This window comes from Thermochaetoides thermophila, assembly GCF_000221225.1.
Source record: "Thermochaetoides thermophila DSM 1495 unplaced genomic scaffold scf7180000011817, whole genome shotgun sequence".
In the NCBI taxonomy this organism is placed as follows: domain Eukaryota; kingdom Fungi; phylum Ascomycota; class Sordariomycetes; order Sordariales; family Chaetomiaceae; genus Thermochaetoides; species Thermochaetoides thermophila.
The window spans coordinates 64856-77190 of NW_006383033.1; the positions used below are offsets into that span (position 1 = coordinate 64856).

The 12335-nt window shown below is 49.9% G+C and overlaps 5 protein-coding genes across 5 annotated transcripts; all 5 read left to right on the forward strand.

The window, feature by feature from the left end:
- Window positions 1-3381: 3381 nt before the first annotated feature.
- On the forward strand, window positions 3382-4644 carry CTHT_0039960 (O-methyltransferase-like protein; the record flags this gene model as incomplete). The annotated part of the gene is made up of 2 exons (XM_006694343.1): window positions 3382-4261; window positions 4319-4644. The coding sequence occupies 2 exons, from the start codon at window positions 3382-3384 to the stop codon at window positions 4642-4644; spliced, it is 1206 nt and encodes a 401-aa protein (XP_006694406.1).
- Window positions 4645-5836: 1192 nt separating this feature from the next.
- Window positions 5837-7108, forward strand: CTHT_0039970 (O-methyltransferase-like protein; the record flags this gene model as incomplete). The annotated part of the gene is made up of 2 exons (XM_006694344.1): window positions 5837-6713; window positions 6783-7108. 2 exons carry the CDS (start codon window positions 5837-5839, stop codon window positions 7106-7108), a joined length of 1203 nt encoding a protein of 400 aa, XP_006694407.1.
- Window positions 7109-7923: 815 nt separating this feature from the next.
- CTHT_0039980 (uncharacterized protein) lies at window positions 7924-8520 on the forward strand (the record flags this gene model as incomplete). The annotated part of the gene is made up of 1 exon (XM_006694345.1): window positions 7924-8520. The coding sequence occupies one exon, from the start codon at window positions 7924-7926 to the stop codon at window positions 8518-8520; it is 597 nt and encodes a 198-aa protein (XP_006694408.1).
- A 735-nt stretch (window positions 8521-9255) lies between these two features.
- On the forward strand, window positions 9256-9495 carry CTHT_0039990 (uncharacterized protein; the record flags this gene model as incomplete). Its single annotated transcript, XM_006694346.1, has 1 exon — window positions 9256-9495. The coding sequence occupies one exon, from the start codon at window positions 9256-9258 to the stop codon at window positions 9493-9495; it is 240 nt and encodes a 79-aa protein (XP_006694409.1).
- A 731-nt stretch (window positions 9496-10226) lies between these two features.
- Window positions 10227-11582, forward strand: CTHT_0040000 (O-methyltransferase-like protein; the record flags this gene model as incomplete). Its single annotated transcript, XM_006694347.1, has 2 exons — window positions 10227-11136; window positions 11248-11582. 2 exons carry the CDS (start codon window positions 10227-10229, stop codon window positions 11580-11582), a joined length of 1245 nt encoding a protein of 414 aa, XP_006694410.1.
- Window positions 11583-12335: the final 753 nt, after the last annotated feature.

Here is a 12335-nt window from a genome sequence, read left to right on the forward strand (position 1 = left end):
ATGACGATAATGGTAATGAGTTGAGGGATCCAGAAGTTCTTGTTGTTCAACAGAAATGACAGCAATGAGATGAAAGCCGGGTGTTGATCTGCCTGTCATCATTTCTCCCAATCTCTGAACTCAGACCTTTCCAGCGCTCTGTTGGGCACTGGGGAAATTGCATAACTACTTGTATGTTACAGTACTACCCAAGTGGTCCGTTATGTTTATATTGGTGTCTTGACTGTGATTGGTCAATGGTGACATTGGTACACATCTGTGGTTAAGAAATGCAAACATTTTGTGGGCTTGACCTGCCAATTCCTGCTCCTATCCTTTCATTCCTTCACTTCAAATCTGAAACAGTTGCTTTGGAGAAATCATCGAGCAGTTCATCCCAAATTTTGGACATCATGTTGACTTGTTGTATTCAGTTTGCGTCAGCCAGGTTTCCATGACTGTTGACCTGGCATTCAGCTTCGTCCTTTGTCCCGGATGTCATCTGCTGGGTCATTGCACCGCGACAAAGGCACGAAGGAGTAACTGACGATATAACAGCTTCAAAATACATTTACTGCTCCTTTTCCTCACTCTTTTTTTTCGTTGTCTCTCTTCCAATTCACAATTAGTCATTTTTGGTGTCTCTGATTGCTTTTACCTTATGCAGGAGCCTACAAAGACCCCAAATTTCACTATGCTAATTTCTCAACTTTTGAATCAAGCAATGATCTTTGTGGAACTGAACCATCGCGGCCCTCTAGCAACCGTCAGACAATCGCGTTCGATGAAATACTCATACAAGAAGAGCCGAAAGTCCTATTTCTGAGTTCTGTCAAGGATCCGTGTCATAAGATGGAGCAAAGCCTGGGGACTCTACCGCAAGCGCACTGTCAAGTAACATGGTGGGGAAAGTCATCTTAGATAAAGCACAGTTTATAGAAGTCTTGAGGATGGGTCTTTGCAAGAATCTTCCATGCTTGATGTTATCATTGCCTAGGATATAGTTGTCCTTACCAGAATCGGACTTCCCCCTCCCATTCAGAAAGTTTCTGTAACATTCTTCAGTCTTGAAAGAGCACTGCCGGAGAGCATACCTGATGTTGAGCTAACTGTGATCAGTTACAAAGAAAAAGATAAAACAGCAACAGGACATTTTCAGGCAGTAATGCATTACTTGTACTGTGAGGATAAGGATGACCTTGGCCCTGAAGAAGGGGAAACTAAGAAGAGATGGATGTATAAAATTGATGAATATCATGTAGTGAGCAGATCAAAGTTGAAAATATCGCTTATATATGCCATGGGTGTTCTCCGTCACGAGTGAGAGAGGAGGTTATCCTTGGCTTAGCAATGATCCAGCAGAATTTAGATATGTTGTGAAGCAATGTCTCAGATGTCATTACCGAAGTATTTATGGAGATCGGGATGGGTAAAGGTTCTGCCAAATAGGTTGATAAGAAGTTTAGTGCAAGAAGACTAGACTAAATGCAAAGAGATAAATAAAACCATGAAAGTAGTGGGCGGCGGACTGCCATAGAGAACCTCAAAGTTTTGCTTGAGGGTGCATCAGGAACTTAGGTTGACGACCGCGCGTCCCATTAAACAAACACATTCGTATCACTATGTTGTGCTTTACGTTCTCTGTTCAATGGGTCAGTTGCCGAAAGATGATACGAAGACAAAGGTGTGAGGGCCCAGTAAACCCGCATCGTGTCATCAGCTAAGTTATTGTTCTCTCAACTTATAAAACTCTCAGTACTATTGTCCTATTATGTATCCTTTAGTTTCCGCCCAAGTAAACCCCATATTGAACATATCTAAATTTATGATTACGATCCCATAAGCCTAATCTAACTCCTAAGCCGATTAAACATGAAGCCATTCCCCATGAACATCAATGATATCTTGAACCCATGCCCATTCGTATATGAACGCCACTCATTTGATTGATTGTAACTCTCTGTATCACAACAGCAGAAATCGCCCCTTCTATACCTAGGGGTCCTGCCTTACCAAGTGCATCCGATGGGGAGCGCACTGGTGGTGAGAGCGTCAAGTTTGCTCCTAGATTCGTGAACCTATTATGCCCATCATTAGAAGAATATCACCCATTTGGAACTAACGCCAAATCAAGAGCTTGTAAGACATAATAAGCTGACCAATACAGGAGGTTCCGCAGTGTACGATCAGGCTTCTGGGCTTGAAAAGGTGGACGATGACCAACGTGTTATTATCCTTAAAAATACGATATCTGCTGAGGGGATAAGGATGCTAAGAATGATGAGATTGTCCCCAGTTACCGTGATGCTGACAATATTATACCGTTGCAGGTGCAAGACGCTGAGGCTATCCCGGAGATACATGCATTACCGATGAAGATCGGGTTTCTGGCACCATTAATGTTACCCCAAATAGCTGATGATGAAGATGAAGGGGTTAACCAGCTTGTTCCTTCAGACTAAGAGGAGGATGATGAGACAAACTACGAGCGCTCTGAGATATACTTCGAGATCTGGAAATAGTGATAGAAAATGGCTGCTCTTTTTCTCGTAGTCAGTTGGCAGATTGCGCAAAAGAAACAGTGTGATCTACCGTTCCTGGATGACTAAAGTGAGTTTGCTGACCTCAGATGCTTCTCCCTGGAATGAGGAAAGGAGACGGTCTGGAGTTCTGGGCTGATGACTGTCCGCTGCTTGAATCATATTGTTTTGTCCAAGCCGAGAAGATATCGTTTCAATGTAATCTCTTCGAAGGATCGAGTAACTTCACAGAGGAGCTGTCAGCTGAGAGCCTGAGAATCATGGCTGACTACCCACATACCAGAGCGTCAACTTTGACGTCAAACAGTACTTATCGAGTCCAGATTCAAGCTACTCCTTTCTTGCAATGGCGCAGCTACTGACTCTGTAGGCGATAAGCTCTTTTTCGATAGGCTGCCTTCCGATACATGTCCTCGCTGATAGAAAACCAGACGTGTGGACTCTCGGAACCCCAGGTGTAAAATAGCCCCCAAGGTCAAGCCCGCTGTCGATACTTAAAGACCCTTCTGTCTATGAGGGTTGCATTGCAGCTCGGAACTACAATCAGCGCCATCCGCGGCTGTAAGCCAACCAGAGATCAAGATATGCAGCCTTAAGAAGCTCGCTTAAACATGATCACAGCCCTGCAGGATCTCGAAATATCCTCATCCCACATCAGGTTCCAGACATGCATCATGCAAACCAAGGTATGGCACAGCTGGCTCGGGGCTGTTGGCAGCCCCTCAAATATGAGCTTTCACGAGGCCACTGGAGCCCGACATAACCTGACATATTGAGTTCCTGCCTCACTCCAGCTTCAATTTCAGCTTTAACACCAGTTCGAATTTCTCTCCATACACACATCAAGTTGAAACCTCCGAAAATGACCGACTTCAACCACTCCGACGCCCTCGCCCAAGCCAAAGCCCTCATCCCCCTCCTCGAAACATTCGACGGCTCTCTCCACCAACGCAAAGCCCTCCTCAAACACCTCAACGACCTCCGCTCAACCTTCGAACACCCCTCCGACATCTTCGCTCGATGGCAAGAATCCATGTGCACCGCCTCCGCCCTCGACATCATGCTCCGCCTGGGGGCATGGAAGAAGATCCCCGATGACGGGACACCAATCACGGCTGGGGAGCTTGCCAGTGGGTCAAATGTGGATGAGTCGGTTATTACGAGGGCGATGAGGATTTTGGTGACGGCAGGCTTGGTCGACGAGGTTGACATCGACACATACCGCCGTAATGCTCTGACCAGCGCCTTTCAAGCGGATAGCTATGGCAGTCTAGCCAGCGTAGGCCTCTACTTCGTCCGCGGCTGGGGTGTGATCCCCTCCTATTCGCTTACTCATGCCACACAAGACATCTTTGACCCTCGAAGGAACCCCATCGTGTGCTTCTACGGCCAAGAAGGCAAGACCTTCTATGAAGTACTTGATGGTGATCCGATGCTTAGGGAAATGTTTGATACGAGCATGTACGGATTAGGGACAAATTTGTATCAGACGGAAGGGTTGTTTCCTTTTGAGGGGATGAGAGAACAGGTGATGAGGGAGCCCGAGAGGGTGTTTGTTGTTGATGTGGGCGGTGGGAAGGGGCATGTGTTGAGGGAGATTCGGGCGATGTGTGGGGGGGATGCTTGGGGAAGGAGATTGGTGTTGCAGGATTTGCCGGTTGTTGTTGACAGTTTGGAGAAGGAGGATATTGAGGGGTTTGAGGTGATGGAATATGATTTTCATACGGAGCAGCCTGTCAAAAGTAGGTTCCTTACTTTTCCCCAAGTGTGTCATGTGAAGATGCTGACGTGCAGTCCAGACGCACACATCTACTTTCTCCGCATGATTCTCCACAACTACTACGATCCAGTTTGCATCACCATCCTGAAAAACCAAGCCCGCGCCATGGGCCCTGACTCACGGCTCATCGTGTGTGAGATGCTTGTCCCCGACAAGGTCGAGGTCGGCGCACCGATGGACGTGCACTGGATGAATTTTAGTATGCTGATGCTCGGGGGCAAGGAGAGGAGGCTGGCCGAGTTTGAGGATATTTTTGAGCAGGCTGGGTTGGAGATCGCGGGTGTTTGGAGGGCGAAGGCTGGATACTGTGCTATGATTGAGGGGAGGTTGAGGCGGACGGGGTGAGGTGAGAAGTGTCTGCCGTAAGCTCCTCAGTGTTGATGTACTTGATGTCTCGAGACCTGTAGTGCGTCAATTGTCTCCAAACGGTAGGTTTCGTGATGGAAGGGTAATCGACTCGCACGTAGCTATCCGGGGTCGATCATCAATCACGCATCCCAGCTCACAAACTCCATATGATCGATGTCTTCTGGTAAGTTGAGCGTCGTCATCTCCCCTGAGCGCAATCCCTTTCTCGGGTTGAGGCGGGGAAGCCTAACATCGGGTTGGGGCGGCCCGAGCACAGTGTTATCTTATCCAGGCTTTACCTATCTTAGATGCACTATCTTATCGGTCAATGATTATGTAACACGGGGACTGAGCACCTTCCTGATCATGGCCGGCCGTACTCAGGCAACCGCCGGCTTTCTTTTCACACCATATCTGGCTTCAAATTCACTTGAACAGCTTTGAAAAGCTGACTCCCTGTCTCTGTATTTTGTCTCGATAACCTTTCTGTGACAAGATGGTGCTATTACTCCTTATACAAAGCCTAGGATGAGCTGCAGAGATCTGCTCCAGAGCTTTACAGATCAATGATGCCCGGCAGTTGAGCTTTGGATCTTGCGCAAGCAGGGCAACTTGTTTTTGTCAGGCTCTCTTCAGCAGGGGGCTAGTTGGATATCTAGAGTGCCCATTGGAAATCTCCCTTTCTGCAAGCATGCCCGCGGATTGCCTCTGCTTTTTGACTGACGCGCCGGGGCTTCATGACTACCAATTGAAGGAGAGTATCAAATCAAATATCATAGTTGGTCCTGAAAGCAAGGCTACAATTCCTGAGCAAGTTTCTTGATTCTTTCCTTCGGGCGGGGCTCAAGTAAGGAGGGGCAGCTAACAAGCTGCAAGCATGGCAAGCGAACTGCACACCACCAGAGCCGGCATCACCCGTCACATGCAGATGAAGCATAGCAAGGCATTTTGTCTGCATAGCAGTCCGTAGGCTTGCATGTGGGGCTTTGGCAGGCTACCACAACATCGAACTGCGACTATAATTACCAGAATGGGAATTAGCGAGGACGATTCCGTGGTGATGGCGCAGCGTGAGGATGATGAGGGGTTGCCCTTACTTAACGCTGGGTATAATTACATGTCTTCATGATGTTATCCAGGCATTTCAACCGCCAAAAAAGAACTTCAATACCAACAGTACGTTTTCAAGATGTCCAAGGACGCTGCCCTCGCCGAAACCCAATCCCTCCTCGCCGCCCTGCAGTCTCTCGACCTTAGCGACAACACCCAACGCGTCGCCCTCCTCCGTCAAACTAACCGCATCCGTGCCGCTCTCGAAACTCCCCTCGAGCTCGCCTCACGATGGATGGAAACCGTCGCCGCAGCCGGTGCCCTCCAACTCCTGATCCGCATCGGCGTATTCGACAGGCTGCCCGCCGATGGGACCCCTATCTCCGCAGCAGAGCTGGCACAGCAAGCGGGAGTCGATGCGTCCGTTGTGACGCGGTGCATGCGGATTCTGGTAGCCCAAGGTCTGGTCGAGGAGATGAAAGGGGATGTGTATAAGAGGAATGGGCTCAGCGACTTCTTCAAGAGCGATAAACTTGGGGCGATGATGTGCACGGGGTTTATGTTTGCTAGAATATGGGCCATGTTTCCGGACTATGTTAAGACCCATACGCCGGAGGATTTATGGGATGTGACGAAAAGTCCGTTTGTCTGGACCATCGGGCAGGAGGGCAAGTCGTTCTATGAGGTGCTGGATACCTGTCTGGATCCGGTACAGAGGAGTTTGTTTGATCTGACGATGACCAATGTGGAGGGGATGTATCCCACGAGGGACATGTTTCCTTTTAGGGAGATGAAGGGGCAAGTGGAACTGGAGCCAGAGAGGCCGTTTGTCGTGGATGTTGGGGGAGGAAGGGGCCAGGTGTTGAAGGTTATTAGGGAAGAGGCGGGAGAGATTAAGGGGGGGAGGTATATCCTGCAAGATTTACCCATTGTGATTGAGTCGTTGAAGGGGGAGGATTTGGGGGAGGGAATCGAGGTGATTGCGTATGACTTTTTTGCGGAGCAGCCTGTTAAGAGTCAGTTCTTACCCCCTTGAGTACGTGTTCTGAGTCTTTGGTCAGTAAGACTAACCCATCCATGACCAGACGCCCACATTTACTTCTTCCGTATGATCCTGCACGGCTTCAACGACGCCATGTCGGTGCAGATTTTGAAGAACACTGTCTCGGCTATGGGCCCTGATTCGAGGCTGATTGTCTGCGAGAAGCTAGTGCCGGATATGGTGCCGGTCGGGGGGTCGACGGAGCTTTATTGGTTGGATATGCTCATGATGTCGGTTGGTGGGAAGGAAAGGACGGTTGCTGACTTTCAGAGGGTGTTTGACCACGCTGGGCTGGAATTGGTCGGGGTCTATAGGAGTAAGACGAGTCAGGCGGCTATGCTCGAGGGGAGGTTGAAGAGGGTGGCGTAACCTTGGGAATAATGGGTGATACCCGTCCCCAGGTATGACTTGACCTTCTGTCTAAGCTCCCCCGAGTGTGCTACATGTTGCAGGCATAGGCAATGACAATGTGGAGCAAGGCCAAACAACGAGGATGTGCTGCTCGGAAGCCCGTATGGACTCCTTCATGAGGGCCGTCGATAGGTATTGGATTGGAAAGCTTGCTTACCTCAGAGGTCAAGTTCAGTAACATCCATATGCTAAGATAAGAGAACAAGACCTGAATGATGACATTGCGGCGATATTCAAGCATACTAAAGAAACCTAGACGGACGCGTAGCAAACCTTGAGGTCGTCAGCATCAATTGTAAACCTCGACTAGCGAACTCCTAAGACATGGTTGGCCAGCTGAAAGTGAAGATAGCGACGGCATGCTCTAACAATCCTTATCCAGCCAACCTGGAGCCTCGTCATCGCCGCTTCTGCCAGCCTTTGCTTGGAGCAGAGGTTTGGAAGGTCCTAACATGTGGACAACTGGCAACGAGAAGAATGAAGGTCACTAGCTATATCGGAAGGCAAGAGAGTGTGATATCAGCGGTGAGCGTAACGGTGTAACCTTTGTGTTTCAAGTGGCTTCAATAATTGATGCCAACATCTTGTCTAGCAAGAAAGGGCCGGGCTAAACTTGATGAGTGGGGAACATGCGAGAGGGACTTGTGACAGCCAATTCCACAGGCTAATTGTGTCCTTGATATCAGGGTGAGCCCTATGCTACACAGTGCTGGCAAGCCCATCCCGCCTGGGATCCATGTGAACAACTACTTTAAGCTATATGACTTGAGAACATGGTGCATCCGACGCTTCAGTTGCATCCAATTGGATTAGCCCCGGCTCTGACGACTCACTTGGAGAGAGCAGGCGCGGTTGAACCAACATTCAAGTTGTCACCACACGCTTCCCTCGGTGAGCGCTTTGCCGACGAGGCGTTAGTCGTTCGCGGCCTCAACCTTAGCTTCGAGCCGGCCATCTTTCCCCTCATCGATTTGACAAGTCTCCGTCTCACTACCATCATCAATATCAGATCAACCTCTAATCCCATCCCAATCTTTGAGGCTCAAGTACAGTCACAATGCCCGACTCTCCGCATCGCCCTAGCCCAAGCAAATCTTCTCGTAACAAACCTCGAGCCCCTCATCAATGCAACAAACTCGCCCAACACCCCTGCGGCTAATATCCTCCAGCCCTCGAAACGTGTCCCCTTCAAACAGCAAACCATCCACCTCCTCCACTCCCTCTCCGCTTCAACATCACCGACCGCTGGACAGAATCCCTCGCCGCCGCAACCTCTCTGCGCACGCTCATCCGCATCGGAGTATTCGATCTCCTCCCAGAAGACGGTACTCAGATTGGGGCTAAAGAACTGGAGAGGCAGGCAGGGATAGACGAGAGTGTGGTAACTAGGTCATTGAGAATGCTGGCTTTTGCCGGGGTGATCGATCAGATCTGTGAACTTGGAGGACAAGGAAACAGGAAGTTGTTCAAGCAGATTGAGCTCTAGGGGCTCCCCCCCTCCTTCGGGACACATGTCTGTTTGGGAGTGGTACTCACTTAGTTTCTGTGCGTCTTCCACGAGTGGGCCAAAACCAATCAATCTGAAGATTTCTGGGATTCGAGGAAGAACCTTGCGGTCTATGCTTCCAGCCACGAGAGGAAGACTTTTGGCGAGGCGTTGAACACATGCATAGATCCACAAATCAGGGCATTGTTTGACAATAAGATAGAGAGTGGACGTGAGTTGACGCTGGTGGGGGAGATGTTTCCTTTTGGGAGTGTGGAAGGGGAGAAGGCGAAAGAGTTCATTGTTGGTGGCAGAAACGGGCATATACTCAGAGAGATCAAAAAGACGTGGGTGATTCAGGGAGGGCTAGTGTTGCAGGGTTTGCCGATTGTTATCAACACTTAACGGAAAAAGAGAGAGATGGATAAGAGTGATGGCGTATGGTTGTTTTTACGCCGAAGCCCGTGAAAAGTAAGCCTGAATACGGTCTATCTTGAAGAGTTGTTACGGATGACGCTGACGTCTGGTTGAAGATGCATACATCTGCTTCCTCCGGCAAATTATCCACAACTATCCTGGAGAAATGTGCATCGAAATACTCCAGAATCAAGCCTCAGCCATGGGCCCCAAGTCGCGGCTCATCATTTGCGACTTGGTCGTGCTGGAGTGGGTTGAGGTCGGCGGTTTCAATGTGGGGTACTGGCTGGACCTGCTTATGATGGCCAGGAGTGGAAAAGAGAGGATCGTTGAGGAGTTTAGGGAGACTTTGGATAGAGCGGGGCTGGAGTTAGTCAAGGTGTGGCCGTCAGGTGTTAGCCTGGTGGCGATGGTTGAGGGGAAGTTGAAGGGAAGGGAGTGAGCAGGTTTTGTGATGAGTAGGGTTGCAGTGTCGGGGTTTGGCGACATGTTGTGTAGCAGGAGAGGTGCCTAAGTCCCGAACACCACTCTGACTCCGTGTTAATGCTGTGTGACTGCTGGAGAATGTTTACTCACAATGGAAGACCTGAATAAAAACAATCCACAAAGGCTTATCCTCAAGATGCTTGGCTTTCTGCTCAGTGAACCTAGCCAATCTGTCTATCGTTCGGCTGCTAGATCTGGCAGGTATAAACGAAGCAGGCTGTCGTACAAGCTCTCATACATAGCCCACAAAAGCAGACGAAGGGGGATATGAATGCCAAGCAACCCCCTCTGTGACTTTCTCCTCCCTTCGGCATTAATGGCCTGAGCTCTGCAATACCAATGCAGCTGACGACGTCTGGGCATGCCAATTTTAGTTCGAGAACCCGGGTGGTGTACGCGGTATTGCTACAGACCGGCATCATACTGCAGGGTGTCAGGTCTTGGGTTTCATGGCACAAAGGCCCTGCATATCCCCGCTTGAGGTCCGGACAAGGTCTAGTATTAATATAGAGTTTATCACAGTAAGACTTTCATCAATCGTAATGTGTAATTTATATCAACTTAGAGTCTTTACCAGATAAGTTGAGAAAACCGTCAGATAGCTCCCTCTCGAACTGAGGCCCCTTCAAGTCAACTCTAGCTCCATCACCAACAAGAGCTCTGCTTTCTTCAAAACACATCGTCCAAATGCCTTCTGACCCCTCGCTGGCCCTACAACAAGCAAAATCCCTTGTCACAGCGCTAGAATCCTTTGACGGCTCCCCCGCCCAACACGCCCAAATCCTCCTCCGCCTCAACCGCCTTCGTGCAGCCATCGAATACCCCTATGACATCTCCGCTCGTTTCATCGAGAACACTTCCACCATGGCAGCGCTGAATATCCTTATCCGGCTGGGGGCGTTACAGGCTTTGCCGGGGGTATCTCCGGACTCCGGGGACGACGATGACAAGTTCATTTCGGCTGCTGAGCTTGCTCGTCGTGCCAATTGCGATGTTTCCGTCATACTCCGCCCCCTGCGATTGCTAGCAGTTCAAGGCCTAGTAAACCAAGGCCCTGATCCCCTCACCTTCCGTGCAAACGCCCTGACTCAAGCGTTCCAACCCTCAAACTTAGGATCCAACCCGCCCATGGGCATGTCTTTTGCCCGCACTTGGTCCATGCTGCCCTCGTACGTTGCGACGCATTCCCCAGAGGATATCGACAACCTACTCAAAACACCCTGGGCATATGCCCACGGAGTGGAAGGGAAATCGTTCTATGAGGGACTGGATGGGGATGCGGTGCTGAGGAAGGCGTTTGATGTGACTATGAGGGTTATGGCTGAGAATACGCAATTCAGAGGCATATTCCCCTTTAAGAAAGTGAAGGAAGATGTGATAGGAAAGGAGGGGGTTAAGGAGAGGGCTTTTATTGTGGATGTAGGCGGGGGAAAGGGGCAAGCGTTGAGGGTGATTGCCGAGGAGTGTGGGGGTTTCGGGGGGATGAGAGGGGTGTTACAGGATTTGGAGTCGGTTGTGAAGGTTGTTGAGAGGGACAGGCTACCGGAGGAGGTCGAGACAATGGTGTATGATGCTTTTACGGAGCAGCCGGTCAAGCGTAAGTTAACCCCCTCTAATACCTTGCCAAACGATACAACATCAGCCATATCTATGCCCTTCATAGTGTTCTCAGGCCATCCCAATCCGAACTAACCCTTTGTTTGTAAAGACGCCCACATCTACTTTCTCCGCCACCTCCTCCACGACTTTCCCTCTCCGGCCTGCATCACCATTCTGCGGAACCAAGCTCTGGCTATGGCCCCTGACTCAAGGCTCATTGTGTGCGGCCTGGTGATGCCAGATCGAGTCGAAGTACACGGGCCAACAGACCTGTACTGGATGGATATGGGGATGATGATTCTGGGAGGGAGGGAGAGGACGTTAGGGGAGTTTCGGGAGTTGTTTAGGGAGGCAGGGTTGGAGCTTGTGAAGGTGTGGGGGGGAGAGGGAGGAGGGGAGGTGATGTTGGAGGCTAGGTTGAAGGCTCCGGGCGGATCGGATTGAGGTTGTTATGTGGGAAAGGTTTGGGAAGGAGTGTCCAGATGGCACAGGTTAGGTAGTTGCAGTGCAGGTGGGGAGGTCTGGTGATGCATTACACCCATTCTAACACCAGGGGCTGAGTCCAAAGGTTCAGTCTTCCATGCCCAGTTCACCCACTAGATTTGCCCCTATTTCAATATGCACATCGCACACTACATTCTTGCTAAATAAAGACAATAAAAAGCATCTCCTCTAAGCAAGAGAGGCCCCTAACGATGAATATCACTATACTATGTGCATCCCCATCTTCATCAACTTCTGCTGCGGCATGCACAGAATACTCCCACACCCTCTACTGCCGCGACGTCCGCAAGGGAAGACCATGTCAACTCCCTGATCGGGGATACCAGGGAAAGCCGGACCTGTGCGCGGGGAACTATTGCAAGAAGGTGATAATGAAGAATGGGAGGAGGACTCATGAGGATCAAGAGGGTGAGCGAAGTTAATGGGTAAGATCATGGGCGAATTGGGCAAATCGGAGATCTTTTAAGGGTCTTTGAGCGAAGATACAACTCCAGCAAATAGGTTACCTATGCAGAAGGGCCTGGCCTACAGAAGACGAAGAGAAAGCCGGGATGTGTTAAGGAGAACTAATGAAGACCTGAGACCCACAAACCACCAAGGAGCCAAAAGATCCTTCGGCCTGTAAGAAAAATGGATGGCTGTATGAAAGAAACGGGTACCAAGGATAATGGGTCGAACATGAAGTGACCCAAG